The sequence below is a fragment of the Sciurus vulgaris genome (genome assembly GCF_902686455.1).
Source record: "Sciurus vulgaris genome assembly, chromosome: 4".
Lineage (NCBI taxonomy): Eukaryota > Metazoa > Chordata > Mammalia > Rodentia > Sciuridae > Sciurus > Sciurus vulgaris.
This window is the reverse complement of record NC_136464.1, coordinates 36,724,560-36,752,252: the sequence shown is the minus strand read 5'-3', so window position 1 is coordinate 36,752,252 and position 27,693 is coordinate 36,724,560. Positions and strand designations below refer to the sequence as shown.

The window sequence follows — 27,693 nt, the reverse complement described above, 5'->3', positions numbered from 1 at the left end:
GTCCCATATTTGGACAAATAGGGACATTAAAAATTATGACATTTCTCCTTAATGTACAAGAAAAATAAAAACAAAATAAAAACCTGCTTGGCCTCATGTATCTCTGTTCTTCTGAAAGTTGTGATTCTGTCAATTGACTCCTGAAACGTGTCTTTACAGAGAATGGCATCACTTGGAAGGTCTATACCAGAGGTTCTCAGACTTACATGCATATATCAGAATCACATTGGGAAGTTTGAAAATACACTAATGTCTGGATCTCTGTCCCTCTTGGTGGGTTGGGTGAGATCTGAGTGGGGATAATGTTTTAAGTATGCTGGATGACTGATCAGTGAGGGCCTAAGGTCTCTAGTCCACACGACATCATATAAACTATGGATAAGTGCATGAGTCAGATGTTTCTCTGTACTCAGTCCTCAATCAATTGGTTCAATGACTATTATTTTAAGAGCATTGCATGGTTGTTTAACTGAGTTCACCAAATGCTTAGACATCTGAAAGATAAAACTGACAGTATCCAAGGGTCAGTTCTGAAGCCTACCTTAGAAGTCAACAGTGGTTTGGTATCTTCTATTTCAACAATGACATCCCGGCAGGGGGGTGCAGACAGAAGGGAGGCTACAAGGCAAACAGTTCCATAATCTAAGATACTTAGGAAAATACAGTGGTGAACATTCTACTCCAAGTTTAAGTCGAACAGCCACAGGATGCATGGTAGAGTTTGTTCCTGGATGAGGCTTTCTGAATGGAGAGGAACACACCCAAATGTAGAATCTAACTCAACAATCCATCACTTTCCCAAAATGTAATATGGTTACAGACATTTTATAGGGGACTACATGGCTGATTTTTCTTTTGTTTTGTACAACTAACACAGTCCCTAGACACAGTACCCAAAGTACCTGAAAAAGAACTGTGTGTCATATGTGTCTTCACAGGATGTAGCAGCAGGGTGAGGGAGGGAACCTGCATTTAAAGGAGGCTCCTTCTCTGGGGATCTGTTCATAAGACAGATAGAATAAAGAGAGTAATACGAGAGGAGGGGAAGAGAGGGGAGGCTAGGAGGGCAGGAAGGGAGAGGAGAGGAGAGGAGAGGAGAGGAGAGGAGAGGAGAGGAGAGGAGAGCAGAGGAGAGGAGAGGAGAGCAGAGGAGAGGAGAGGGAAAACATGGTGTAGTGGCTGGTTTATATTTGGGGTCTGAAGTTGCTGTGTTGTATTCAGTCCTTGTCCTCACAGCCTATGCTGGGGCAGAAGGCACGTGCCCTGACTTTATGCACAGGACCTCAGGTATTTGTAACTAGGGGTTTTGGGATCAGGACCCCTGCTGAACTCAACAGGTTTGGTTCAGCTGAAAGGCGGTGCCAAAGGCTCAGTCTGGGACAGGGTTGGGGTGACAGGTGTGCCTCTCCCTTTTATTGAAGAGGCATCAGTCAACCAAACATTCAACAGAAAGCCAAAACACAGACAAAACAAACTCTGCCAAGCCAAAAGAACTTTCTGTTTAAGCCACCCAGGCAACTGACATATAGGACATAAAGGAGGGAGGGAAGAGCCATTTCTTAGGTACTTACCATGTGCCAGGAATGGGCTAAGCACTTTACCTAGATGATCTCATTTAATCCCTCAATAATCCTTTAGAATATGTACCATTAATTCCGTTTAAAAGATTTAACAACTAGCAAACTGCAGCTAAGAGAAAGAAGGTCACTTGCTTCAGGTTAAACAATTAGCAGTAAGTGGACACAAGTAGTCTCTGTCCTTTTGACCCCAAAGTTTGTGCTTTAAGCATCACAAAAGAACCTGGAGAAGAGTAGATGCTCAATAAACATCAGAGAAAATGTTCAGGGGGATGTGGGGGGCAAGGGAGACTGATGCTTATTAAGCATCTATGATATACCAGTTGCTCTGCTAGGTAGTGTTACATGCAGGTGGCACCCTCAGATTTATAACCAGTCTCCATACTTCCAAGGTGAGCTCGCCTGCAACTCTAGACAAATGTAATAATATGGAATGTGAGAGCCATGTGGGTAGGGACACATGAACACAACTGAATGCAGGTTCTTCCTTACATTTCACTTCTCTATCATCCTCATGTGAATAAAGCCTGGGGAGAGGTTATTGAGAGTACTCCCAGCATTAGCCCAGGCAAAGTTCACTCCTCAAGTTTTACCCTATCATCTGTTTTAAGAATGTAGCAGATTTCCCTCTTCTGGGGCTCTCTGAAGAGAACCCCCTGCTCCCTTATTCACTAACTAGGAGAGCTCTGCCCTGGGTCAAGCCCACCTTTGACCAATAGAGAAAAATTGGTCCACACAGTGTTTTGGGACCAGAGAAAGTCTGCAGCATTGGTACCTTCTAATGATTTCTCATATTTGGACCAAAGAACCACCACTCACAAAAATAAGGGGAAAAACTATACAAATTGTTTCTCTTCATTGAGTAATCCTAAATGAAACAATTCTTTCAGTTACAACAATCCCCATTGTTATTTAAAAAATTGAAATTTTAGGCACTATCAATTCAGCATAAAATGTTTGGTCTGGGATACTTTTTGATAAACCCATTTAGGGTTTCGCTCAAATGAGACTATGGATTTTTTCTACCTCTTTCCATCAGGGATGCTCAGACCCACACAGCAGATAAGTTTCAGAATCTCTGTAAAAAAAAAAACAAACCTTATGGAAGCTCAAAGAGAACTGGTCTGTGGCACAGCTGCTTAAATCAGACTAGAAGCCACCATGATAGGTGAGTAGGGTGCTTTAATCCTCCTTTGGGATCTAATCTCATGACGTTGAGATCTTGTGCACTAAAGTGACTCAGCCTCTAGTCTCTAAAACTGTCCTGGGCACATGATAAGCTAAAAGCAAGAACTATTGAATAGGTAATAGCAAACGTATATCACTATTATTTATTATGAAAATCTAAGGTATTAGGCCCGGCTCTATCATTTACATATTATTTGTATGGCCCAAGATCATATAAGCTTTAACCTTTTCTTCTATGGATAACCATGAGATATCTTTGAAATACATCACAGCACTGCTGTCATGCATTGATAAAGTAGGATCACAGATAGAAAGTAATTTGAAATAAAAATCTCTTTCTCCCTCAATACTCATGGAGGGGGTGGTTCCCTGCATTTCTCCACCAAAATATTTATCATGCTGGAGGTCAGTCACTCATTTCCTAGTCTGTCTACCCTGCTGGATCCTTGTGCTGTGAGAACATGGCTGTCTTGGTTTCACTGGGCTCCCAAACATTTAGATGGATGAACGGCATTTGATGAATGTTCAATAACCACTTGCCAAAGGCTGAAGGAATTTGCTTCATCCCTGTCACTGAGGTGAAAACGTCCCTGTGTTTCCAGGTTGCTTCTTGAAAGGCAAGAAAAAATTCATGAAGTGCTTCACACTTCCTTGAAAGATATCTGAGGTTTGTCTAGAAACAAGACAAACACCTTAAGCACGGGGCCGTACATCGAGGCTGGGATTCCAGTCTCACCTTCACCACTAACTAGCTGCATTTCCTTGGGAAAGTTATGTAGCCCACTGAAAATCCAACTGTTTCCTCCTCTGCAGAATCTGCACAATGAATACTTAGCTCAAGAAGGTTCATGAAGATTAAATCAGATCATGCATGACAAACCCCAAATGATTATTTACAGACTCACAGTTTACCTTTTAGCTGTGGCACAATATCCTCCTTTCCAGCATAAGGGTCACAGCGAAAACGGTCCAGGTGGTCAATGGTGCACTGGCCGACCACTGGTTTCCGCCCAAACTGTCTATGGTCGATAACTTTGATCACCAGCGGAGGCATGTACAACTCCTCCTTGGGCAAGAACTGGGCGGGGGGGGGGGGTGTCACAAAAATGGGCATTATTTCTTTTTGCAAGACTCAACAAGGGCACTTTTCTAATAAATTTCCTGAAGGGACCAACCCAGATTATTTTTGCCCACTACGCATAGTGGGGGACTCTCAGAATAAGTAGTTCAGTGAGTTATGTGCTCGGCGAGTAGCTGGCTCTGCCACTATGCACTGCATGACTTCAGGGAACTTTTCTAAAGCCCTCTATCCCACGTCCAGTAATCGAAGTAGTAGGGTGGAATTAACATACGTGAAGTGCTCAGAATGGTACCTGGCCCACGATAACGCTGCCTGTCTTAGGTAACAGGATGTGGAATTGGCTTTCTTTGCCACTGACCCTGTGCTCTGCTTCCTGAGAGGGGCTTGTATGAGGCTGATGAACCCAGAACTTTGGTCATCTACTAGAAAAATCCTGAGCAGAATTTAGAAATGGTCAAGACAAAACTAAATTTCCAAGGGGGAAAAAAAATGGTGGCCAGGAGTCTGTGAGCCCTAGAAGTTCAATGCCAAAGTGAGGTGCTCACTTCTGGAATCTGGGGGCCTGGACAGCACTGCCTATTTGGTGCGTCATGGGCTGGTCTACAAGTCTGCTTGTGGTTCAGGAGAACTTCTGTCTCTGACTTTGCACAAGAATAGAAGCTGCGGTTCACTGGGAGGCTGTTCTGTTGACCAGGGCTAGACTACACTAGAAGTGGGAAGGTAGAGGAGGGCTGGAGAATGAACAAGAATGAGTGGAGTGGCCCCAGGGGACCACTTAGGGATCAGGGCTCCAAGCATCCACATGGCTATGCATCTGCAGCACTATGGGGGAAGGACCTGAGTCCAAACTCTGACCAGACACTTGCAAGCCATGTTCCTCTGTGTACACTAGTTAAGCTCTTGGTTGCCTCCAAAGTGAGTGAGGAGGGGTGAAAATGTCCACCCTGCAGGTTTAACAACTGCCCTCACCTAGCCATAGCTGTTGATGAAACTGGAGTAGAGTCACTGTTGCCTGGAAGAGGGGGCCTGACATTTGCTATGACATTGGACAAGTCATTTCTCCTAAGCTTCACTCTTTTGTAAAATGATAGCTGAAACCACACAGCTGTAGTGTTCAAGGGCAGCATGCTGGAGACGCCAAGGGCAGGAAAATGACTAGGGTGAGGAAAGAAAAAGAAGGTTCTAGGCCTCCCATTCCTTCAAGTAAGAAGCCTACAATTTAACCTCTTTTATACAGTAAAGTAAAAAAAGATTTTTCATTTTTAAAAGTTAAGGTTATCTGTTTTAAAAACAGAAGTCCCGGTGACCTCTTCTTGCTCCAAGTAACACAGAGTCTCTGGTGGAGGACTGTGGAGTGTCTCTGATGCTTCTCACTTCTAAAACCAGAGGCAATTTTGATGGAATGATGTCCCATATGTCCCATCCCAGGGACACAGTCATGAGCTGTCAAGAAAATGGCCCATCCTCCCCCATGGATTCCTCCACAATTGCCCTTTCCCAGACAACCAGTCCCTATCCAGAGGGTTCTGGCCCATGGGACTCTGTAGGAACCCAATTGGAGTTAAGAGTTCACCTTCAGAGAGCTTACCAAGGGCCCATAATAAATAGATGTCTGAATAAATGGAAGGTGTACTGGAGAAAATTAATAAGCATTGGTCACAGGTGCTTCTGTATCCCTGAAGTTGTTTGAAGCTTTAAGAAACCATCACTGCAGTGTGAGAGAATCTAAGGGGGTAAAGTCACTGAGAAGCTGGCAGAGGTTTTCTGTCAGTCAAATTTGGGAAATACATACACTGAGTGTGGGGATATATATTCATATTTCAAATAAAATTCAGTTACTCAACACACATCATATTATATTATAGTACAATTGGATACCATACCACTTTCATGAAGAGAACAGAGCTTGGAAAGTTGGGTGTCTTCTTAAGGTTTTTGATCACCACAGATTCTACCCTTTCCCCTCCGCACTCCACAATAAGACTGGGGGATGTGACAGAAGCCATCTGGTAGTTTTTCATATTTCTTAAACCCCAAGCTAGAATCTGGGGAAATAAGTTAAAGAGAAGAGAAAGAAACCCAACATATTAGAAATACTGTTCAAAAGGAAAATTTTTATTTTAGTCACTAGTAAATTTTTTAAGATTGGTCAGTACAGATTTGTTTAAAATGTTGATCAATGTTAACCTAGAAAGCCTTGTAGGTTATGCAGAGAAAGTGGTTTAATCCCTTTCCTTCTCCTTCCTGAGCTGATAGAAAAAGCAGAGCTGCTAAGAATTAGGAATCAAGCCCTGGCTGGGTCATAGATCAGCCAAGTTCATCTGTCTCATTCACAAACAGGCCTGATGGAGTCCTCCATCACAGGGCGACTCTGAGGATCAAGTGGAAACTTCCTAACACAGTGTCTGACACACAAGCTTTAAACAATGATAACCTGCTCAGTCTTTGAGAACTAACCTAGCAAGGCAGCCGGAGAAGGGAAATCTCAGGGTAACAGCTGTATAACTGGACGGTGGAGGCCTTGAGAACAGGCCAGCCATTGTCCTTCGAGCTACCTGGTCAGCTCCATCAGTCTGTATCTGCTCCAACTGTCTAACATGTCACAGTGCCCATTCCTCCCCTCCGCCTCCCTTGCAGCCCCTGCAACCTGCCCCTGTGCACACACACAGGCACTTTCTCCTGGGCCACCTTCTCTCTCCCGATTCTCTAGGTGACCTGAAAAATTCAGAAATCTGCTGGCTCCCAATAGATTCTCTCAGTAATGTTGGAACAGACCTCTTGTGGCTTTAACAAGCCTTCAATTTCCATGCCTATTTCATGTTTTCGAACAAATTTTATAGAAAGCTAGAAAACGGCAAGAAAATATGCAGCAGGAAGTCATTCCTTATATGAAAGATTCATGTTCTGTAGCAATATCCATTTGATTGGCTCAAATAAAACCTGGAGAGTAGTGTACCTCAATAGCAGTGAGCTGAACCACAGGCCTGATACCCTGGGGGACCATGTACAGGTTTGGCGCCCTTTGAGATGGAAGAATGGGAAGGTTGGAGCCGTCCTGTGAAACAAACATGGACTGTCAGTGCCTCTCTCGGTTCACACAAAGGGTGTCTAGAATTATCCATAAATATTCTAAGCAGCTGAAAGAACATGAGTGGGAATGCAGCCATGTACCTTGTCCCTCAGAATCAGCTCTGCAGTCACAAGGACATCCCCACAGGCCTTCTCTCCATTCATGACTGGGTGCCAGAGAAGTTTAGGTGTGACATCCATTTCTGAGTTTAGTTTCACCAGAGGAGAGCAAATGCTTCGTCCTAAAAATTCATCTTTGCCCTAGAAAGACAAACAATCCTCAAATTCCTAAGCAAACATCCCTTCGAATCCATCTTCTCCCAAGTCATTCAGAAATTCCAAATCACCTACCACTTGGTCATTGTCAAAAAGTTCTATGATAACTTTGGGTGGATCCTGTAGAACTGTTTGGGGTTCCCCATAGATTTCAATCTCATCAAATATAATTGTTTGGTCCCATGTGGGATTCAGGGTTGAGTGGATGATCTCAGTGGTTTTGCTTCGATGGAGGAAGGAGACATGAGCATATGGATCTAAAACAGAAAAGGAGAATAAAGGTGGGGCCATGGTTAAAATCTTGCTCATCATCCATTTCAACCTCATGCTTTTCCTCTGGATACAAAGATTCTGGGGAGCAGGAAGTGACAGGGGTGGGTGTCATTTTGATGCTAGGCCCTGACATGTGCTGAAGATTCTCCCTCTCTGGAGTATGTCCCCACCAAGGCTAATTGGACACTCAATCCTCCACATTCATGATTTAGAGCGTAGGCTCTGCAGTCAGACACACTAGGTTCAAACCCTTCCACCGCACTATATGATCTCAGGGAAAAATATTGCCTTTCTAACTTTGGTTCCCTCCTCCATACCATGGAAGTAGTAACTGCTTCATAGTGTTGAAAGGATGATACAGTGTAAAGAATGTAGACTGCTTAGGACGGAGCTCATCATAGATGGAACAACTGACAAATGCCAGTTAACATCAATGTTTCTACTGTAACTGGTAATCAATTGATTCAGCAAATATTTATTGAATGCCAGATATCAAGAATATAGTGGTAAGCGAGAAAGACTCGATGTGCATAGCATTTACAACTTATGTAAGCAGAAAGCTTTGTTTCCATGTATTAGAAAATGCAGGGAAAAAAGTCTTATATATGAAAAAGCAATCTGTGTTCTCATACACAATAAACAATTACAGCAACCCATTTTGCAGTTGCTGGAGGCTCACCTGTTTGAGCAATAAACTAATGTGTAAGTGCAGGGCATGATGGTATTTGCCTGTAGTCCTAGACACTTGGGAGGCCAAAGTGGGAGGAGTTTGGGGCCAGTCTGGGCAACATAGAAAGACCCTGCCTCAAAATATAAATAAAAATAAAAATAAATAATGTTTAACCTGAAGCTCTTGTAAATGCCAAAGTGTGCTTTGTTTTTAGTATTGCAGGCAGCTATTGTCCTATGACTGTAATTATTTGCTTTTGCCCTGATGATGATTCTTATACCATCTCAAACTCCTTAGAGTTTTATGCAACTTTGGTCAAGAATTTTGCAACAATTCTAACTTTGACTTTTAGTGATGGAGTGCCCCCTGGTGGACAATATTTGAAAATGTCCTCAAAAACCATTTTGGAGATGTGTATTATAGTATAGGAATAACTAATTTATCCTTAACATATATCGGTTAATATTAGGCTTGGAACACAGTCCAGAACTGATGTGAGTGCACTGGAGTGTTGGGAAAATGATTTAAAAACTGCTTCTATACCAGATCCAGGGAAGCTCTGCTGGGCCTCAAGTCCCAAAGTAGGATGTTTCCTGATAGCCCAGGATGGCCCTGGAAACCATCAGATCTCCAGAGATAAAAGCACAAATCCCCAGGCAGGAAGGTAGCCAACATCTCCCCCCCTGCCAACAACCTTCCCCTTAGAACCAGATCAAAGGCAACACAATCCCTCAGGGTAACAGCGTGAAGGATACTAAAACCTCATGTGTTATTACTATACCAGGGATTGAACCCAGGGGTACTTAACCACTGGGCCACATCCCTATCCCTTTTTTATATTTTGTCTAGAGACAGGGTCTCACTGAGTTGCTTAGGGCCATGCTAAGTTGCTGAGGCTGGTTTTGAACTCACGATCCTCCTGCCTCAATCTCCTGAGCTGCTGGGATTATAGGTGTGCACCATGGCGCTTGGCTCATGTATCATCATTATTATTATTTTTTGGTATGGAGGATTGGATCCAGGGTGCTCTCCCATTGAGCTACATCTCCAGGCCCTTTATTTTTTACTTTTGAGACAGGGTCTCTCTAATTTGCCCAGGCTGGTCTCAAACTTGTGATCCCCCCACCTTGAGGCACTAGGATTATAGATATGTGCCACCTGGGCCAGCTAGCCCCATGGTTTCGTGGTGTTGGACTATGGGAGCAGGTAGCAGAGGAGGTCAAAACGGACCCCACAGGGCTCAAACCCTGGTGCTCTATAGGTAGATGGGTGAATGTGCGCTCTTCTCATCACCTTGAGAGAGAGCTACGGATGATGTAAAGGTTCTTAATTTACCCATCAACCCAAGGGCCCAGGGATGAAAACACACCCAGGTGTAAAAATAGAGAGCAGAAATTGCTCTTCTTGGTGCTTATAATTAATCAGTCGTGATTTGCACTAAAGGGTCATGCATCTCCTGCATGTCTCCAGCACTCAGGAACTCTTTAATGACTGAGCAGTTTACTTCAAGTGTACCAAACCAGTTGCAACACAAAAAGGTTTTTCGTTGCTGTTAGCAATGACAGAACACATCCACTTGATGAAAAGGAGCAGCTATGTAATTGAGTGTGGCACAGGTTTTTCTTTCCTTTACCTGAAAAACTATCCTTGTCTAAAGCCATGAGGTTTCTTGCTTGATAGATGTAGCAGCGCAGATGGTAGATGTACACTCCTAGAAAGGACAGGAATGAGGTTACGCACAAGATCTGTAACACTGTATTCTGGTATTTTTTCTGGAATATTTGGAGGTAATACATGCTTCAGATAATTGGGTCACTTGGATCTAGTCTCCCACAGTAAAGAGTATATGACCCCCGAAAGTAGTCCTGCTTTCTATAAAAATAAATTTATGGTAGTCCCCTGATCTATGGTTTTGCTTTCCACCAATTTCAGTGACCAACTGGGATGTGAATCATCCCTTTTCCAATATTTCCATGCTCTATACACTACCCACTTGTTAATAGCTATTCAATTATCAGTGACTGTCCTGGTATCAGGATTGCAGTGCTTGTGTTAAGTAACTTTTATTATATTTAATAATGGCTCCAAACAATAAGAGATGTTTCGATTTTATTGTTATAATTATCCTATACTATTATTAGTGACTGTTATGAACCTTTTACTCTGCCTAATTTATAAATTAAACTTTATCGTATGTGTGTATGTATAAGAAAAAAGATAGTGTATTTAGGTTTCAGTACTATCTGCAATTTCAGGCATCCACTGGGGACCTCAGAACATTCTCTTTCATGGAGAAGGAGGGACTATTCCATTTTTTTAAAATACTACAGCATGCCCAACATAAATGTGAATCAGGAGAACATTATTCCTGTTGTAAAATGCCTGGATTGTGGTTACTCCTTGTCATCATATACACTTTTAAAATGAGAGTGGGTCTCCAGCAGTTATAAAAAATGGGCTATCTGTAGTAATTCAGTGCCAGATCTGGAATCTGCCAAAAAGTTTCTTTGACATTTCAAAATCTATATACTCTTTCTCTTTATTATATTAATGCACATACACACTCCTTTCCACACACATATACACATAATTTGATAGAGAGAGAGAAGAGCACTGTTATTGAATGTTGGATGCTGGGACCCTGAATGCTTGAGTTCAAATCTTGTTTCTAGTACTTATAGGCCTCTAGACCCTGAGCAAGTTATTGAAGCTCCCTGTGCATTGGTTTCCTCATCTGCAAAATGGAGTCAATGACATCCCCTACCTTCAAGGGTTGTTATGAGAATTAAATGAGCTTCTGTCTGTACAGTTCCTGGTGCATGCTAACTAAGGTCTACTATCTGCTATTATTATTATAGAGTAGGTCTGCTTCATTCTGAAATTCCTGAAGGTCACCATTTGAAAGTAACCTGTATTTAAACTTTGAAACTTTTTTCCTAATTAAATAAAAATTTGAGTTATGTATAAAACAGAATAAATACCTATGGACAGACATGTTACAATCAGTGATTTGACCACTCTTTACCCCAACTATGATACAGTTTTAAAAACTGTATTTAAAAAAAAATCTTCTTCATCAAGGGATGATTTGAAAGTCATGTTCTCGTGAAACAATTTTTATCATATTCGGTGGCAAGAAGAGTTTCCTTGAGATAAAAGCCTTAAAAGCAGAATTCACAAAGACACATTTAAAACTCACTGTCGAAATTACAGGAAACAATGGGAGTGTTTGCTCCAAACACAGTGGTGGCACTGTGCTTCTGCTTTTCCATGCACTTCTCATCTCCATCCTCAGTGGTGTCTGCGCCCTGAAGTAGGAAGCAGAAAAATCAGTTAACATGGTCTAAAAACAAACAAACCAAGAGTCAAGAATCACAAATAGAATGATGGCTTTTAAAAGAGATTTTATCTTCCAATCACCCCTTTGTTCAAGATGAGTAACACTCAGGAGAGCAAGTGACTTTCCCAGTCACTTAGCTGGAATGCAAGAGAGCAGGAGGTCAAAGTCAAACCTCCGTCTCAAGTTCAGGTCTGCCAAACCCTCCTGCTGAAAACAAGGGAAAACAGGGAGCGATGTGGAGGATAAATAAGAGGATTGAAAGGATGAAAGGAGGTAGAGAAAACAGCAGAAGCATATAGTGGGGTCACAGTACAGAAATACAAAAAACAGTTATGTTTGGAAATGGGTTTGGCTGCCATATTGTTTTAGATGATTCATTGCCATTTTCTTATTCATTCTTTCCACCTGCCTACATTTTTTCTTTTTAGTTCCCTGCTTATTATTATTATTGTGGTTTTATCTGAACTGTTTTCAAATTTTGTGAGCCATCCCTCTATTTTCCTCCCCCTTACATGTGTGTATTTAATTTTCTTGGTAGATTGGACAGTTGCAATTTCCAAGGGATGATTCAAGCAACTTGTGCTTTGGATGTTAATAGATGTTACCAGAAAAAAGTGTTCTGGAACAAATACATTTGGAAAATATTAGGTCAATTAGGTGTGTCTGCAGTAGTATTTCTTGGAACCTTTTATATGTTAATGGTCTAGTCATTCTACAGGAATTATTGGACACCTGGGATGTGTGACTTTCCCTCAAACCTATCTGTAGTCTTATTGCTCTGGGGTTACCTCCATGGAATTGGTAGTGCTGCATCCAACACTAATATATATTCTCTATACTGATATTATTTGGGCTTTGGCTACTGATTACTTACAAGGGCGCCTTCAAGTTTAAAGATGGCTGCTGCACCATGTGTTTCTGAAGGAGCCATTTTTCTCCTCCAGCGTCTGCGGCGGAAAGTATCTGAACTACGCTGTTGCCAGTGAAATTTCCAGCCAATCAAAGAAGCATATTCCCATCCTTCTCGGTCTTCAAATTCTTCCATGGCCTAAAAGAGAGGTAAAACCTTTAATGATAGTAACTATATTCCTTATATTGATAAAGCAGGTCATTTTATCAATCAGTAAATGTGCAGTAATAAAAATCCACTCTGGAAAGCATATGGGAGAAGCCTGGGATATAGCCAAGAACAAAATAGGATCTCTGCTCTTGCAGAGCTGAAGGAGTATGACAAGACAGAGAGAAAACTAGACAATTACAGTGCAATGAGATGTTGGCCTGTGGTGGATATACCTTGGTCTGCAGATGTAGCTCAGTGGCAGACACATGCCTAGCATGTGCCAGGTCAGGGTTTAATCCCCAGCACTGCAAAATCAAACAAATGAACAAAAAATGCAAGGAGGGGCACTTCATTGAGACCTGGGAATGAGGCGAAGCTAGTGGATTTTTTCTCACATTGCTTTATGTTGTTTCACTTGGTTAGTTCATTAGAATAGTGCTGTTGTGCTATAGTTTGGAAAATGTTACTATCTCCATTTTACATATAGAGAAGAAAATGACAGACCCTCCCTCAAGGTTTCAATAACTAATAATTAAATGCTAGGCCAGAATATACTACATCTGTAACAACTATGTAGTACTTTTCAGCTTAAACACTATGTATACATAAATGATCTCAGTGTTCAGTGTTTTATTCCATTCATTCAACAAATATGAGCACCTGCTACCTGACAGGGATTGTGTTAAAGGCAGAGAAAGCAGTGAAGAAAAAGATAGATGGGGTCTTTGCCTTCAGGTAGCTCACATTTCAGTGACCGAAATCCTATTTAAGTATCTGAAAAGAGTGACCAAATTTAACATCAGCTCTGTCACTTACTGGATACATGACCTAGAGGAAGTCTATTTCATCTCTGGGAGCATCATCTGTAAGATGGGCATGAAATCCAGAGCTTACAGATTATAGATGATGTGTATTCAGTTCCTTGCATTGTAGAAGGCACATAAAACATGTCATTTATTATTTTTCTGACTAATATTATTCCATGAAGTCTTATAATTACTCAGTTATATAGGTTTAGATAGTGTTCACATTTTGCAGGTGAGAAAGAAAATCAGAATTTGAATCCTTCTGCATCTTGTTCTAAGTTCTGAGCTACTGCCTCTACTGTGTTATTCCGTGAATAATTTCAGTGTCTTTCACTGCCTTTATAACTATTTGCAACATTTAGCCTATCACAGAATCACTTGGAGGGCCTGTTGAAATACAGATTTCTGGGTCCACCCCCAGAATTTCTAAAGAAGTAGGTTTGGGGTGAAGAATTTCTAGCAAATTCCAAGGCAAAATTGATGGTGCAGGTAGCAGGTAGGCACACTTGGAGAACCCTTGAGCAATTTAGATCCTTGACTTGCAAATGGTTCTTATAGCCTAGTCCACTGGAACTTGGCTGTCTGTTAGGCAAAACCTATCTCCTATCCACATCCCAACTCCTGCCCCTACTGCTCGTCTTACCTTGGCAGTACTTGAAGCAGTTTGCGTTAAATCTTTCTTGCGTTTTCGGATTAGCCTTCGCCGTCTATGAGTGTGATACATTTTCTCTGCTGCAACCCAGCATTTGGGCTTATTATCAGGAGGAATGGTAATGCCATACTCCCAGCCTGAAACAGAGTTTTTTTTGCAATTACTCAAAAGAGATGCATTTATTGGATCTCCAAGTAAACATCCAGGAAATATTCAGTCACTCTTTCTGTCCCCAAATGCTTTCTGCTATCATGACTGTGTGCTGCTTTCACCATGCTGCAATTTAGCCTGACTGAAGACAGCCTCACTCCCTGGCACCCTCCTTGGTGACCACGGGGTTCTCCTCCATTGCATGCCCCAGTCACTCATGGGAATTGAATGCACTGAAGAATGAAGCACAGCTCAAGGAGCAGAGGGAGACAGAGTAAGGGGATGGACTGTGTAGTCACGTGCCCTGGGTTCAAATCCCAGCACTACCCATGTGCTGGCTGTTTACTAAGTAAGTCTCCTGCAATTGTCTATGGTTCAGTTTCTGCTTTATAAAGCTAAAATATACCTTTTTAAAGAGTTATTTTTTTTAAAGAGTTATTTTTAAACAATCGAAATAATGTGTGCAAAATATCAGGACCATGCTTAGCTTGCAGGTATTAATCAATGGTAACTATTATTATAAGATCAGTTGTGAGCATCAAAACCAATAAAGAACTTCATTTTCTATTTAAAATCTTCTGTATTAATTCCAGTCCTTTCTATGCTCTATGTCTTTTTATAAGAATGAGAAAAACAAACAAAATTTCCCTATTAATAATTCCAGTTGCTACAGTTGATTTAACATTGGATTACTCTTCTTATTAATAGAATTTAAGTCAATAATCTACATTATTTCTGAATAAGATGATTTTAAGGCATACAAAGTTTTCTTTTCTGAGCTAGGGGGACCCTGAGTGCTATGTTCCCGTAGAGATTGAGATATGATTAGGATAGAGAAAAACCAAACCCAGCTTTCTCCTACATTCTCATCTTGGATCCCCAAGTATCTCAAAGCCACTAGTTGACTCCCTAACACCTGCTGTTTTCCACTCTTAACATCTTCTATCCAGCACCTGCTAAAGTATTTGCTTGTCCCTTAGATTTTGCATTTGAATAGTCACAGATAGTAACACATGAGGGGCTTGACATGGACCAACAGAAGTGGGACTTTCCACCCAAGAAACCCTTCTGGTTAACCTGCATTCAGCTACATAGACACAAAACGTTACCTTTCTCATCCACTGCTCGATTTATGTCATATACCCACGCATCATCCTCCCACTCCCAGCCTGGAGGACAAGTCAGCTCGCTGGGGGATGCTGCTTTTTCACCATTCTTCAAATAAATAAAATTTAAAAAAAAAGAGAGAGAGAGAGAGAGGTAATAAGATGAAAAGATAAGTTTCCTCAGACTTTACTATGGTGTCCATGTGTTTACAAAGATACTATCTTAGAGATTCATTTTGCTCAATCTTTATTAACGCACAATTGCTACATAAAAATTAGTTGTTGGAATTGTGTTCTGTTTTTGCTATTAGGGAATAATATCAGATCAGACCATGTGAAATTGTTTTTGTAGGTTGAAGAATCACAATTTTTGTGGTTGAAGAATAGCAATTTCATATGGTTCAACTTAATACTCCGAAATGGCAGAATTGCTTTTTATGAGGGGTTATACAGAAAAGAACCCATCAGAGAATGGATCGGACATTGAAGATACATCTTTTCAAGTACAGGAAAATGCTAGTGGAGGTTCATGATCCTGATCATATGAGACTGAGCAAAGTTTATATAAAATATTGACTTAAGTTTCTATAAAAACTAATAGAGTCATGAAAAAGAAAGTTCATAATGAAGAAGAAAGTTCATAAATAAAATAAAGGTGGCCCATAAACATGGGCAAACACTCAGCTTCACTTTAAATTAACAAACTGGAAACTGAAATAACAATCATGCATCTTATTCGTGTACTGGCAAAGCCACCAAGATGGATGTCAGGGTTTAGGCAAAAGTCCTCTCATGCTGCTTCTGGGAACATGTTTAGACAACCTCTTTGAAAAGCAATTTAGCAGTGTTTATAAAAAATCTTAAATGAATTTAAATTTTGACCAAGCAAATCCAAGATTTTTTTTAGAGATAAATTTCCCTAAGTAAATAAGAATGTATATGTAGTTATGTGGAAGTGAGAGAAAGAAAGAGAGAGAAAGACAAGGTGAGAAAGGGGGTGTATCTCGCTAAAATTTCATAAGGAAAGGAGAGGGGTAGAAAGGGAGGGAGGGCATGCAGACGTACTGAGGGAAGAAATCTAGCAAACTATACTATGTCCGTGTTGAAATGACCACAATGAATCCCGTGTGTGTGTGTGTGTGTGTGTGTGTGTGTGTACATAAGTATAAAATTATAATGCAATAATAAAAACAATAACAATAATAGAAGGGAGATCAGTAGGAAGCAACAGGATCTAGGAAGGAAGACGCAAAGGGAAAGGGAACGTACTGGGGAATGAGATTGATCAAATTATGTGCATGTACAAATATGATAGAATAAACCCCACTGTCACATGTCAATTCACTGTCACATGGTTTATAAAAACTAAAGACTAAAAAAAACACCCACTACCAAACCCTAAAGGCCTATGAGAAGGAGATTTAGCTAAATCAAGTATAGTAGGTGCATACAATAAAATGCTCTAGAGGCATTTTTAAAAAGCTCATAATATATATGTACTGATATCAAAAGATGACCAAGATACATTATTATGTGAAAAATCAAGTTGCGGAACTGTGCATGTACTGTAATTTCATTCAGGTGAGGGAAAAAGAAGTTATACAATTGCATAAGAACAGAAAACTGCTTTCAGTGGTTACCTTTGGGGAGATAACAGTCAGGGAGACTAATTTTGGTTTTATTTAAAGTTGTTTGAATTTTTTTAAAAGACAGGAGCATTTTGTTATGGTTTTAAAAACTCATTAAATGATAAATAAATATTTACCCTAAAAATTTGTACGACCTAAATTTCACCATGGGGCCACATCTAGTTACTTAGGTCCAAAAAAAAAAAAAAAATTCTGCAGAAGTAAAGACCGTGCAGTCATGTGGCTTAAATTGTGAATGGAAGACTAAAGAGGGTGAAGCCAAGCCTGGGGGTGGTGGGTTCCCACCAGCTCATGATTCAGAGAGGACACATGAGGACTGCTCTGGAGAGCAGGCAGCTCACCGCGTCAGTGTATGTGTCCTCGGCTGGCTTCCACTCGCCCCCGGGGTAACGGCTCTCGTTCTGGTAGACTTCATCTGTGAACTCTGTGTGACCTGCGTCGGCCTCAGTCAGCAAGCTGTGGGTGGGCAAAGACTTGTGTTATCCAAGGAGAAGGGGTAACCAGCAACCCCAGTTACTGCCAATGGTGAGGAGGCACCTATACCCTGGCAATGGTACCAGTTCCCTCCTCACTTGACCCCTGTGGACTCTCTGCTCCAAACTCCTTTTTCTACTCTCAAATTTTACCATTCCTTTGGAGAAAGGGCCTGCTGGAACAACCAGACCTAAATTATAGAGAACTCAGATGAGTGAGATTTCTCCTCCTCAGTAATTAGGGTGGGGACAAGGAAAACAGTTTTGTGGGCAGCTTCTCACAGGGACCCCAGACAGTGCCTTCCATATTTCTGTTTCAGAAATACTGGGCTGTTCAGTTTTTTCTCAGTGAAACTCTTGGCTAACAGTTCAAAGAATAGGGAATCATTTCTTTGTATCCCTCCTATTTTAAAAAAGTGGAGTGGAGACTGCCTCATGAAACCAAGTGTGGAAATGCGTACTCGTGGGTTGGTTGGTCTATGCAACACAACTTGAAGGGAGGAGTTTAAATGTTCTCAATGACTCCTCAGTTGACAGCCAAACCAAGTCATTTAAGACTCTAAACTCCATTTGGACGCTTCGGAAATCCATACTAATTCTGTCTTGCCAGTTTTCCTCTTGGATTTGGAAGTATTTTGAAAACCCACAGAAGAAATACAGAGGTTTGATTTAAGCCTTTTGCCAGGCGCCCAACTCAAATGAGAGTTCTTTTTCCTTTGCCATCTCTGCATCTTCTCCTACTGTATCCTCCTCTACAATCAAGCACTGGAGAGGTCTCAAAAAATAAATAATCCCAACCATTTGTATAACTTGGGCTCATCCCTCACTTCTCTGACCCCAGAGAAAGAGAATAAAAGCCCTGGCTGCTACCTCTAGGATCCTATCCAGTCCTTATATGCTTTAACCTTTTACTTTTTCAATCACAATTCCTCCCACTGTTCCTTCTGTACCATTCAAATCCTACTTTTCTTCTCCTCACCAACCCCCGACCCCAAAATCCACCTAAAGTGAGCTGAGCTGTCCTGGATCAAAAGTACTGATGTGCAGGCACTGGGTCTTAACAGGCTGGTTCACTCGCATCCCTCCCTCCTTAATGCCTAATGGTAAGAAACAAATGCGACAGAGGCCAAACTCCAATTGGGCACCTTAAAGTCCAACTGTACAGTTTCGTTTCCTCCAAACTCGAGCTCTGGTTCTAATGCTATTGGCAACATTCCAGAACCAGGCCTTATTTTCTTCCAGACTCCAGGTCCCTAGTCTGTCTTTCTTTTTTTCTTTTTAGTAACAGTTTTGACACATAGTTCACATACTATACAATTTACCTTTACAAGTTTAACTTCTACTGTTTCTTGCAGATGTTCCGGCATAATGGTTGAGTGCTGACTTGGATGCCCTGGCTAGTTTCTTAGGTTCCAACCCTGGCTATACCACTTACAGGTTCTGTGACTTTGGACAAGTTACTTAATCTCTCTAGACCTCAGTTTCCTTATTTGCCAAGTGGAGATAATACTATCTTGTTGAGAGATAATTCTCCGTGTGAGCATCTTGCATTTCTGTACCTCTTGCCAACTGAGGTGAGACACTATCTCAGCCTTTCTTATGGTCTTCCTTTTCAACGATTTTTACATAGGGAACAGCCTTGGAAGGCCGAGATAGTGTCTCTCTCCAGAGCAAAGAGCCAGCATGTTCACAGCCTATTATAAAAGATTTGGATTCCCTAAGCTCAGGGTTCCTCTTCTGTAATGCAATTTACTTTTAAGTGCAAATGTCATCTGTCCCTCTTACATCACCCTGTGGGAACTGGGGCATGGATATCTAGAGCAAATGTTGATGCTCTGCTATTTCTATTGCTTGGGCATTAAGGTTCTTTGTCTGTGAATAAGGAGTCACACATCCATGAAACTGGTAGGCAAGTTGATGTAAATAATGTAAAACCCCAGGTTTTTCACATTTCTTGCCTCTACCTATCTGGTAAGGATGTAGTTAAGACTAAAATGATGCTGGTGCTCAACACACGGTTTCACACATTCACACATAATAAGTCTCGAAAATTGTCAGTTATCAGGTGCTTTTTCTACTTGCCTGTTTTATGGAACACTGATGACATCTTTTAATTTTCTGAATTTCTATGGACTTACTTCTGCTCAGTAGGTGTTTTATAAATATCATCAAGAATAACGACGGAGACAATCCATTCAGCAATTTCTAAGGAAAGCCTTCATTGCCATCCTTTTTTTTTTTTTTTTCCTCAGAAAATGAAAAACTTACCTTCTTTCAGGGTCAACTATCCACTCTCCTTCCCATTCCCAGCCTTTTGGAGGCAGAAAGAATTCCCTTTTTAGTTTTATTTTTCCTGTGACATCAGAAAATTTATGACGTCCCACTAATCCAGAGGTGCCCCATTTTCCAAACATGAGAGCTTGATTTTCATACTATAAAAAGATAAAATTAGAGAAACACTATCAGAGAGGAAGATACAAAGCCAGTCCATACATTTTCAATTTCACCCAGGATTAAGTTAAACCATAGGAAGTGAAAGGGCTTTGTGTTCAGGAGGTATGGACCTAACTTGGGTTGTTACTGATTATGAAGCTTTGGATAAGCCATTCATTTTTCTAAGACTGTTCTCATCTATAAACCAAAGATAATACAACCACCCTCATAAAGTTATTCTGGAATTCAAAAGTGTAGATGAGTGTGAAAATGTTCAGTAAACATTGATATATAATACTAGTTATTTTTATTATTATTTTGGGTGGCAAAATTCCATAAAGTTTATTTGTAAGTTTATTGCTTAGAACCTGAGGCACTTACTCCCACAGAAATAATATATAATGGATGATATATTTCCCAAGCACTCCACAAAGAACACATTTGAAACATGATGGTCTTTTGGCACCCAGCCCTTATGGGCCCTAAGAGTTCTGAACTCTAATCCCCTCTAGAGTGTGGCAGGTAGACCAAGATGTTTCTAGGAGGAGGGTTTAGTGATGTAGGCTTACAGGAATCTGTTCTTCCCAATCTCAGTCATGGAAATGATTGAGATTTGCCAGTATGGTGGGTATCCCTGCTTGGTTCCAAACTGGAATCTCTATTTCTCTGCTGATAACCTCACTGAGAGCATAGGGGAGTTTTGGGATGAAGGAGGAGGGAGGCAATTTGAGTAGGAGCCTATTGGTCAAGAGCACAGTAGTGTTGTCTCAGATATCGGCTCTCAGCCAGGAGGGAAGATGAACTTCAACAGAAACTAAAGGAGCTGTTGTTACAAGGGGCCATGAAACTTAGAAATGGAGGAACAAGATGTTCCTGCCACTTCTGCTGGGAAACCAGCATGGTTCTACTAAAGTCCAAGCCAGGACCTCAGTATGCAGAAGAGGGCATTGGCAGAAGTGGAGCTGTGAACCTTAATTGGTTTGAGGACTACTGTCTTTAGTTAGTAGCAGGGACAGGATAATAGAAAAGATATTCATGAACAAGCACAAATGAAGCTCCTGAAGAATTCCCAGAAATCTCTGGAGTAAAATGTTGCAGAGAAGCAAGTTCTGGTATTAGCACATGAAGACAAAAAACAGTGACATTCCCATTATCATTACTAAGTGCCCATCCTGGTCTTTACAGGCTTTAGAACCTGGAGAAACTCTAGAGTCACACAAAACAACTGAAATGGGTGGAAAAATCTTTCTACTGAGTTGAAGTTTCATCTCAGCTCTGTGTAGGGAAGTGTCTGGAAATGGAAAAACGTGGAAAGGAGCCCTGGGCTGGTTGATTGTTCCTCAGGGATTAGTAGCAGCCACAGAACTTGAGGGCTGGTGGATGCCAAGAAATCCTGCAGGAGGCATCTTCTACATAGACCTGAATCCCTTACTCCACACTGCCCAGGTGTCTGACTGGATATTAACTTCCTCCACTCAGGGACTCCAGCACACCTTCTATTTATCTCCATCAGCAAGCCTAAGCCTTGGCTGTTTGTGTGTCTTCTACATGTTTTGCTGTTTCATAAAGTGACCCACAGATGCCCCATATCCTTCCACATTGAAATCACCTGCGATGCTAATCCCTAACTCAGCTATTGACTCTGAAGCCCCAGGATGGCCCTGGGAGTCTGCATGTTCAACAAGAGACCCTATCACTGCAAAAGATTGTGTGATCCTTAGGGACGAAGCCTGGCTTCTTGGTCATCTTCAATACCTGACTCAGAGCCTGGCATAAAGCCATTCCTCTTTAAAAGCTTGGATGGACAGATGGGTGGATGGAGGAATGAAGGATGAATTCAATCATCATTTATTTATTCAATAAATATTCATAAGCACCTACTATGTTCCAGGCACTACCGAATGAACAAAAAGTAAAAATTACAGATGGCTATGGTTTTCTTGCCTGGCAAACAGATCAATACAGTCTTTAATCAGTTTTCAGGCATAGTAGGGGTGGCAGGAACACATTTAAAGATTAGCCAGAAAGAAGATAGTCCTCTCCTCCTTTTATTTGAATGCGAACACCCATTTGTAGAAGAAAGTTCATCTGAAAATGTATCAGAAGATACCCACCAAATACACACAGTAAATTTAAGTCGAGAAGCACTTTGAGTTAAAAATAGTGTAAAAAAAAAATCAAAATAATTCTACTTTGAGCTTTGAATGTTTTTGAAATTGTTTTCATTGTTTTAATTGTAATCAGACTTAATTAAGTAGGTTTAAAACTCAGTGAAGGTTTTACAAATGATCTCTATTGCTTTTGAAAGATTCAGGTAGCACATTCTTTGCCCTTGAAACCCATCTGAAATTTCCCCTAAGTAGGAAATGGGTTTTCTGTGATTTAAAGATCTCTCACTCCAAATAAGTATTTCAAGATCTGAACATCTTACGTGTTTCCTTTCCTGGGTTGGTGTGTGTGCATGAAGGAGTGTGTGTGTATGTGTTGTGTGTATATGTGTGTGTGTACTCAGTGTGTCCCACCCATCGGGCACCAATATGCCTGGCTGTTCCTGCGTTCAAGGGCCAAGAGTTTGAAGGGCACCCACTTTCCATATTGCTGGCTGAGAGCATCTCCTGGGTCTATCACACAAAGGTCTGAATCGTCCTCCTGTGTTCCAATGTTGATAGACCTCAAGAGGATCTTTTCCTATCTCTTGAAGTTAAGGTCCCTTTAATGGGATTTTAAGTGGTTGTAATGATAGCTGTAGTTATTTTTGGTATGTGATTGTTTTCCCTAAGGATGAAAAGTAAAACTTCTTCCCCACCAAAGAGGACAAGATAGAATGTCATTAAATGTACCATTTCAGCAAAGACAGTGAAAGTTCCTTCTGCGAAGCTATTGAACTTCTTCTCAACAGCACTTAAGCCCAGCCAGATGTTCACCCGCAGTTCCACAGGCACTTTGGGTCCGTTGCTTTTTTCCTGCGGGTACTGTGAGATGAACGATGTTAGCTTATGTTACATTGGGCATTGCGTGCATTGTGACATTAACATAAAGCCCAAAGCAGACTGAACATCTGTTTACTGCTCTCACTGGTCTAGTTTTCTGTTGCTTTAGTTAAAATATTTCCAAATGACCTTCTAGCAAAGGCTGAAAAACAACTAAAGCAGAGGATCTCAGAGTATGATGCACAGATTCCTGTGTGTCCCTGAAAACTTTACAGGAGGACCACAAGGTCAAAATAATTTTCCTAATAGAACTAACAGTGTTTATCTTCTTCATTATGTTGACCTTTGCACTGATGGTGCAAAAACAATAGTGGATAAAATTCTTTGTACCACAATAGGCATCAAGGCAGTAACACCTAACCGTACCCAGTAGTGACAGCAGTAGTAGTCATAGTAAATATGCATACTTGAGGAAGAAATATGAAAGGCCAGTTTTACTAAAGAATTTTCCTGAATTTTTTTTTTAAACTAGAAAATTCAGCTGGGTACAATGGCACATGCATATAATGCCAGGTACTTGAGAGGCTGAGGCAGAAGGATTACAAATTCAAGGTCAACTGGGCAGTTGACCCTATCTCAAAATAACAAATGAATAAAAGGACTGGAGATGTAGCTTGGTGGTAAGGTTCTCTTGGGTTGAATCCCCAGTACCTCAAAACAAAACAAAACAACAAAAACTAAACTAAAAAATGACTAGTCTTATTAAATCTTGACCCTTGAGTATAATATCTTCATAATATTTTGCATGACAAAATGAAAAGCACTTCAGCTGCATATTGATATGTGATGTTTGTCTTGAGAAAACTTGTACAATTGTGTGAGTTGTGAATTGAACTAGATGTTTTAAAAAATGGCATACCATTTATACCTCAAACAGCAATTGACAGTTAAATATGGACATTTAGATTTGGGTATGGCAGCTGACATTTTCTTGAACATAAACAAAATGAGCCTATCACTTCAAGAAAAAAAATCATTCTATTTGTTGCTGGTGACAAAATTTAAGCTTTCAAGTAAAAGCAAGAGTTTTGGAGAAACTGTATCTGGCATGGTGAGCTAGCTAGCTTCCCAACACATAGAGGCTCTTCTGATAAGAGAAATATTTTAAAATGCAATTTTTCTCAATTTGTTTCACATCTTATGATGAAATGTGCCAACATCAGGAAGATCTGCACAACTTAGTGACCGAATATCTTCCAAATGACCTGGGTAACATCACAAAATATGCATGGATAAAAGAGCCATTCAAGGTTCAGGACACACCAATGGATTTTAACACAGCTGAGGATGACAAATTGATTGATAAAATTTTAGATTCCACATTGAAATTAACATTATAAAAGTTACCACTGGGGTTTGGTGTTCTATCAAAGATGAATATTCAAAATTATCTGAAAAGGTTGTTAAAATAATCCTTCCTTTTCTAATTGTATATCTATGTGAGAACAGATTTTCTTCCTATACATCAAGTAACTTTTTCCATCAGTTTAAATACACAGATTTGAGAATCCATTTTTATTTCTGTTAAGGAAGACATTTAAAAAGTTTGCAAAATGTAAAGCAGTATCATTCTGCTCTCTAATTTTTTTCAGAATATATAGTTATATATCATAGAAATATATGATTTATGTTAATGTGTAAGAAGTTTATTGTTGTTATTTTGTTGTTGCTTTGTGGTGCTGGGGATCAAACCCAGGGTTTGTGCATGCTAAGAAAGCACTCTAAGATTAAGCTATACCTCCAGCCCCAGCAATCGCTATTATTAAATGAATAAATAAATATTTTAAAATTTTGTTTTAATTTCTAGTATAGCAATATTGATACATACAACCCACATAAACAAAAGCTCTCTGGGTCTTTAATAATTTTTTTAAAGTTTTATAGGGGTCCCAAGACCAAAAGACCCACTGAATTAAATGGCTTTGTAAACTGGATAATGAGTACTAACAAAGAAAATCTATAAAGCAATTTCTTAAAAGCATTTTGCTATCTATTCACTGAGTTCTAATTCCTAATACAGAGAACACCCCTCTGCCTCGTCTCCTGCCCCCTGTGAAGTTTTATTTATTAATCAGTTTGCTTCTACCCACTGCTGAGGTCAATTATCATTGTGGTTCTATCTTAAGTAAGATTTATTCTGCAAAGAACACTTGAAAGAAGATAATCACTCTGATTCTATTTACACCTTCCTGATTAAAGAGCAATGAATATATTTATTAAAAGTTAGCAGATATCTCCTTGTTTTAAGAGAACATCCTTCTTCATCTCTCCTTTTTTCTTTCCTTTGGTTCTCCAAATGCATACAGAGGTTCTTCATCGGGGTTCTGGGACTCTCCCAGAGCTGACGCACGACGTCAGGTGGAGGTGTGACATGCATTCCTCTGGGGGAGAGGGCCAATAACTTTTATCAAGTGCTTCAAGGAACCCACGACTCTAAAAAAATGTTCAGAAGTCTTTCTCAAAGTAGCAGTTACCAAAAATTTCCAATTTGAGGACTCGCTTGATTAGAGCAACAGATCAAGGACTTAGCAATACCACTTTCTCTTTTTTCCCCCTAAACACTCACTAAAATGAAGGCAAGAAAGACATGACTCAACATGAGATATTAGAGTAAGTAGAAAATTAATGCCAGAAAGCAAAGCATTTACAATGCCATGTTGATATTAATGACTCGAAGACATCTAGGGAGGTGTCCATAATTGCTAGTCTACCTCAAATCAGTCTCTGAGAATTATCACCCTGGTTCTAGCCCGTTCTGGCAAAGATGATAACCAGAATGGGCTAGAAGTGATTATAGGCACCCCGTGATTAGCAAATTCTGAAGCAATCTCTTCTCCAGAAGAAGAGTTTTGCATTAAAGTATTTATACTCCAAGGGGAAGATGTGTACCTTCAGAAGGATGGTCTGGGTTTTCCCACAGTATTTCCCAGATGCATTCTCACCACTGGTGGAGTACAAAACCCGATGTGCAGGAATCCGTGCATAGGCCAGTCTTTTTTCTCCTCGGATCATCCAGATGATAATATCAGGCATGCTGTTCTGTGGCTGGGCACAGGAGATGGATGGAAAAGGAAGCAGAGCAATGGTTAGTCTAGATGCAGAAGGATGGGAGGAGACTCTGGGTTATGATTAGGACTCTGTCCCAAGTTCCTGAGATTCGCATCCTCTAGAACCACACTGTGAGCATGCAGGGCTGGGAGGCTGGCTGAAGGGAATAGAGGGAAGCAAAGGGAACTTCATCCTGCAAGAGCCCTATCTGCTCTGCTCTGGAACGTGTTTTAGGAAATGTTCCTTCTTATTTTGACCATCATCTGAAGAAAGTTATCAGCAGTAAAGGGCTACAGGTTGCATATATTTTATAGAACACAGAGCATTTGTGTCCCACAATCCAATATTTGCCAATTTAAAAACTTTAGTTTTAACTCCCCCTTTTTTTCTGATCACTATAGAAATCTTTGAAAATACCAAGGCATACAAAGTAGGAAATAAAAATAACTTGTGTAATTCTCTATACATTTAAAAATAGCTTTCTTTCCACAAATATATTATTATGTACCTGTTATGGTTTGAATGTATCCCCCAAAGTTCACTGTTGGAAACTTTGTCCCCAGTACAACAGTGTTGGGAGGTGGGACCTAAAAAGAGGTCCTAACAATTAGGTCATAAGGGCTCTGTCCTCAGGAATAGATTAATTTCAATATCCTGGGAGTGCACTGGTTATGAGTATGAGTTCAGCTCCTTCTTGATTGCTTCTCTCTTCCACACTCTCTGGCCCTTCTGCTTTCTGCCATGGAATGACACAGCAAGAAAGCCCTCACCAGGAGCAGGTCCCTCAACCTTGGACTTTCTAACCTCCAGAGCCATACCAAGTCTCTGTTCTTGACAAATTACCCAGTCTGTGGTATTCTGTTATAGAAAAAGGAACTAAGACATTATTCCCTTGACATCCGACAGACAGCAGTGGTACCTTTACTCTCTTGTTCTTCTGGGCCACTAAGGTGAGCGGCAACTAGTTAGTATTTACCCCACACTTACCATGTGCCCTGCGCTGTGCTAAGATCTTTATACTCACCATCTTTAAATCTTCACACAGCAGGGACATACTACGTCCACCTCCACTTTACAAAGGGGAAATGGAGGCTAAGGTAGGTTGAATAACCTGCCCTAGGTTGCACATGGTTGATCCAGGATTTAAATCCAGGTCTTTCCACCCCCTCTCAAAGCTGACAGTGCCTAAACCTCTGTACCACACTGATCTGCCACTACATCATTCAAAATGCCCTCTGAGTACTGGGGAAATCATGATTTGTCCCTTTTGAAAAAATGTTTCCAGAATCCAATCCAAAATTCTTCTGCCCTGATTTCAGCTGACTTTCACCCCCCCAAACTCAGTAGCATTCCCAGTCCAATAACTTTGATTTTTTATCATTCAGATGTTCACTAATCCCATGCAACATCCTAGATAGTCCACCTATCACCCCTACCCTGGCGCCATTCCACAGAATCTTCCTTCCATATCGGGTGATATGTGTATAGTTTAAATGTCTAACCTCTTCAGTGAGTTGCATTAATTTATCAAGCCAGTCTTCAATTTCTAACAATGTGGACTTCACATCTGTGGCTTCAGACCTCATCCTTACAGCTGCCTCATGTATCTGGGAGAGAAATCTGGACCGCAACTTTCGGATTTGAGTATCAAGAATTGTGACGTTAGCTTTTCCTTCTGTGAGGGGCAAGGTGTATCTAAAGAAAGAAAGAAAAGAAACAGTGAAGAATAACACTCTACCTCAAAACTGTCATTTGCTTTAGGTTTCCTTCTTGCAAACCACATCAATCCCCTCAGTGATTCTAGAAGCATTGCCTGGTTTAAGCTGTAGTTGAGGATATCTGACATATGCAG

The 27,693-nt window shown here is 40.6% G+C and overlaps 1 protein-coding gene across 2 annotated transcripts in view; it reads right to left on the bottom strand.

Moving 5' to 3' along the window:
• Nucleotides 1-27,693, bottom strand: part of MYOF (myoferlin) — a 153,789-nt gene that overhangs the window by 31,856 nt on the left and 94,240 nt on the right. For both annotated transcript variants that reach the window (XM_079137547.1, XM_079137548.1), the window contains 16 exons: nucleotides 27,344-27,536; nucleotides 25,683-25,838; nucleotides 22,644-22,775; nucleotides 19,639-19,802; nucleotides 17,239-17,353; nucleotides 15,252-15,357; nucleotides 13,984-14,129; nucleotides 12,349-12,522; nucleotides 11,334-11,442; nucleotides 9,768-9,845; nucleotides 7,267-7,448; nucleotides 7,018-7,176; nucleotides 6,803-6,901; nucleotides 5,730-5,891; nucleotides 3,678-3,843; nucleotides 542-618 (listed from right to left, as the gene is read on the bottom strand). In XM_079137547.1, coding sequence (XP_078993673.1) covers nucleotides 542-618; nucleotides 3,678-3,843; nucleotides 5,730-5,891; nucleotides 6,803-6,901; nucleotides 7,018-7,176; nucleotides 7,267-7,448; nucleotides 9,768-9,845; nucleotides 11,334-11,442; nucleotides 12,349-12,522; nucleotides 13,984-14,129; nucleotides 15,252-15,357; nucleotides 17,239-17,353; nucleotides 19,639-19,802; nucleotides 22,644-22,775; nucleotides 25,683-25,838; nucleotides 27,344-27,536 — 2,218 coding nt within the window. The remainder of the gene's footprint in view (nucleotides 1-541; nucleotides 619-3,677; nucleotides 3,844-5,729; nucleotides 5,892-6,802; nucleotides 6,902-7,017; nucleotides 7,177-7,266; nucleotides 7,449-9,767; nucleotides 9,846-11,333; nucleotides 11,443-12,348; nucleotides 12,523-13,983; nucleotides 14,130-15,251; nucleotides 15,358-17,238; nucleotides 17,354-19,638; nucleotides 19,803-22,643; nucleotides 22,776-25,682; nucleotides 25,839-27,343; nucleotides 27,537-27,693) is intronic.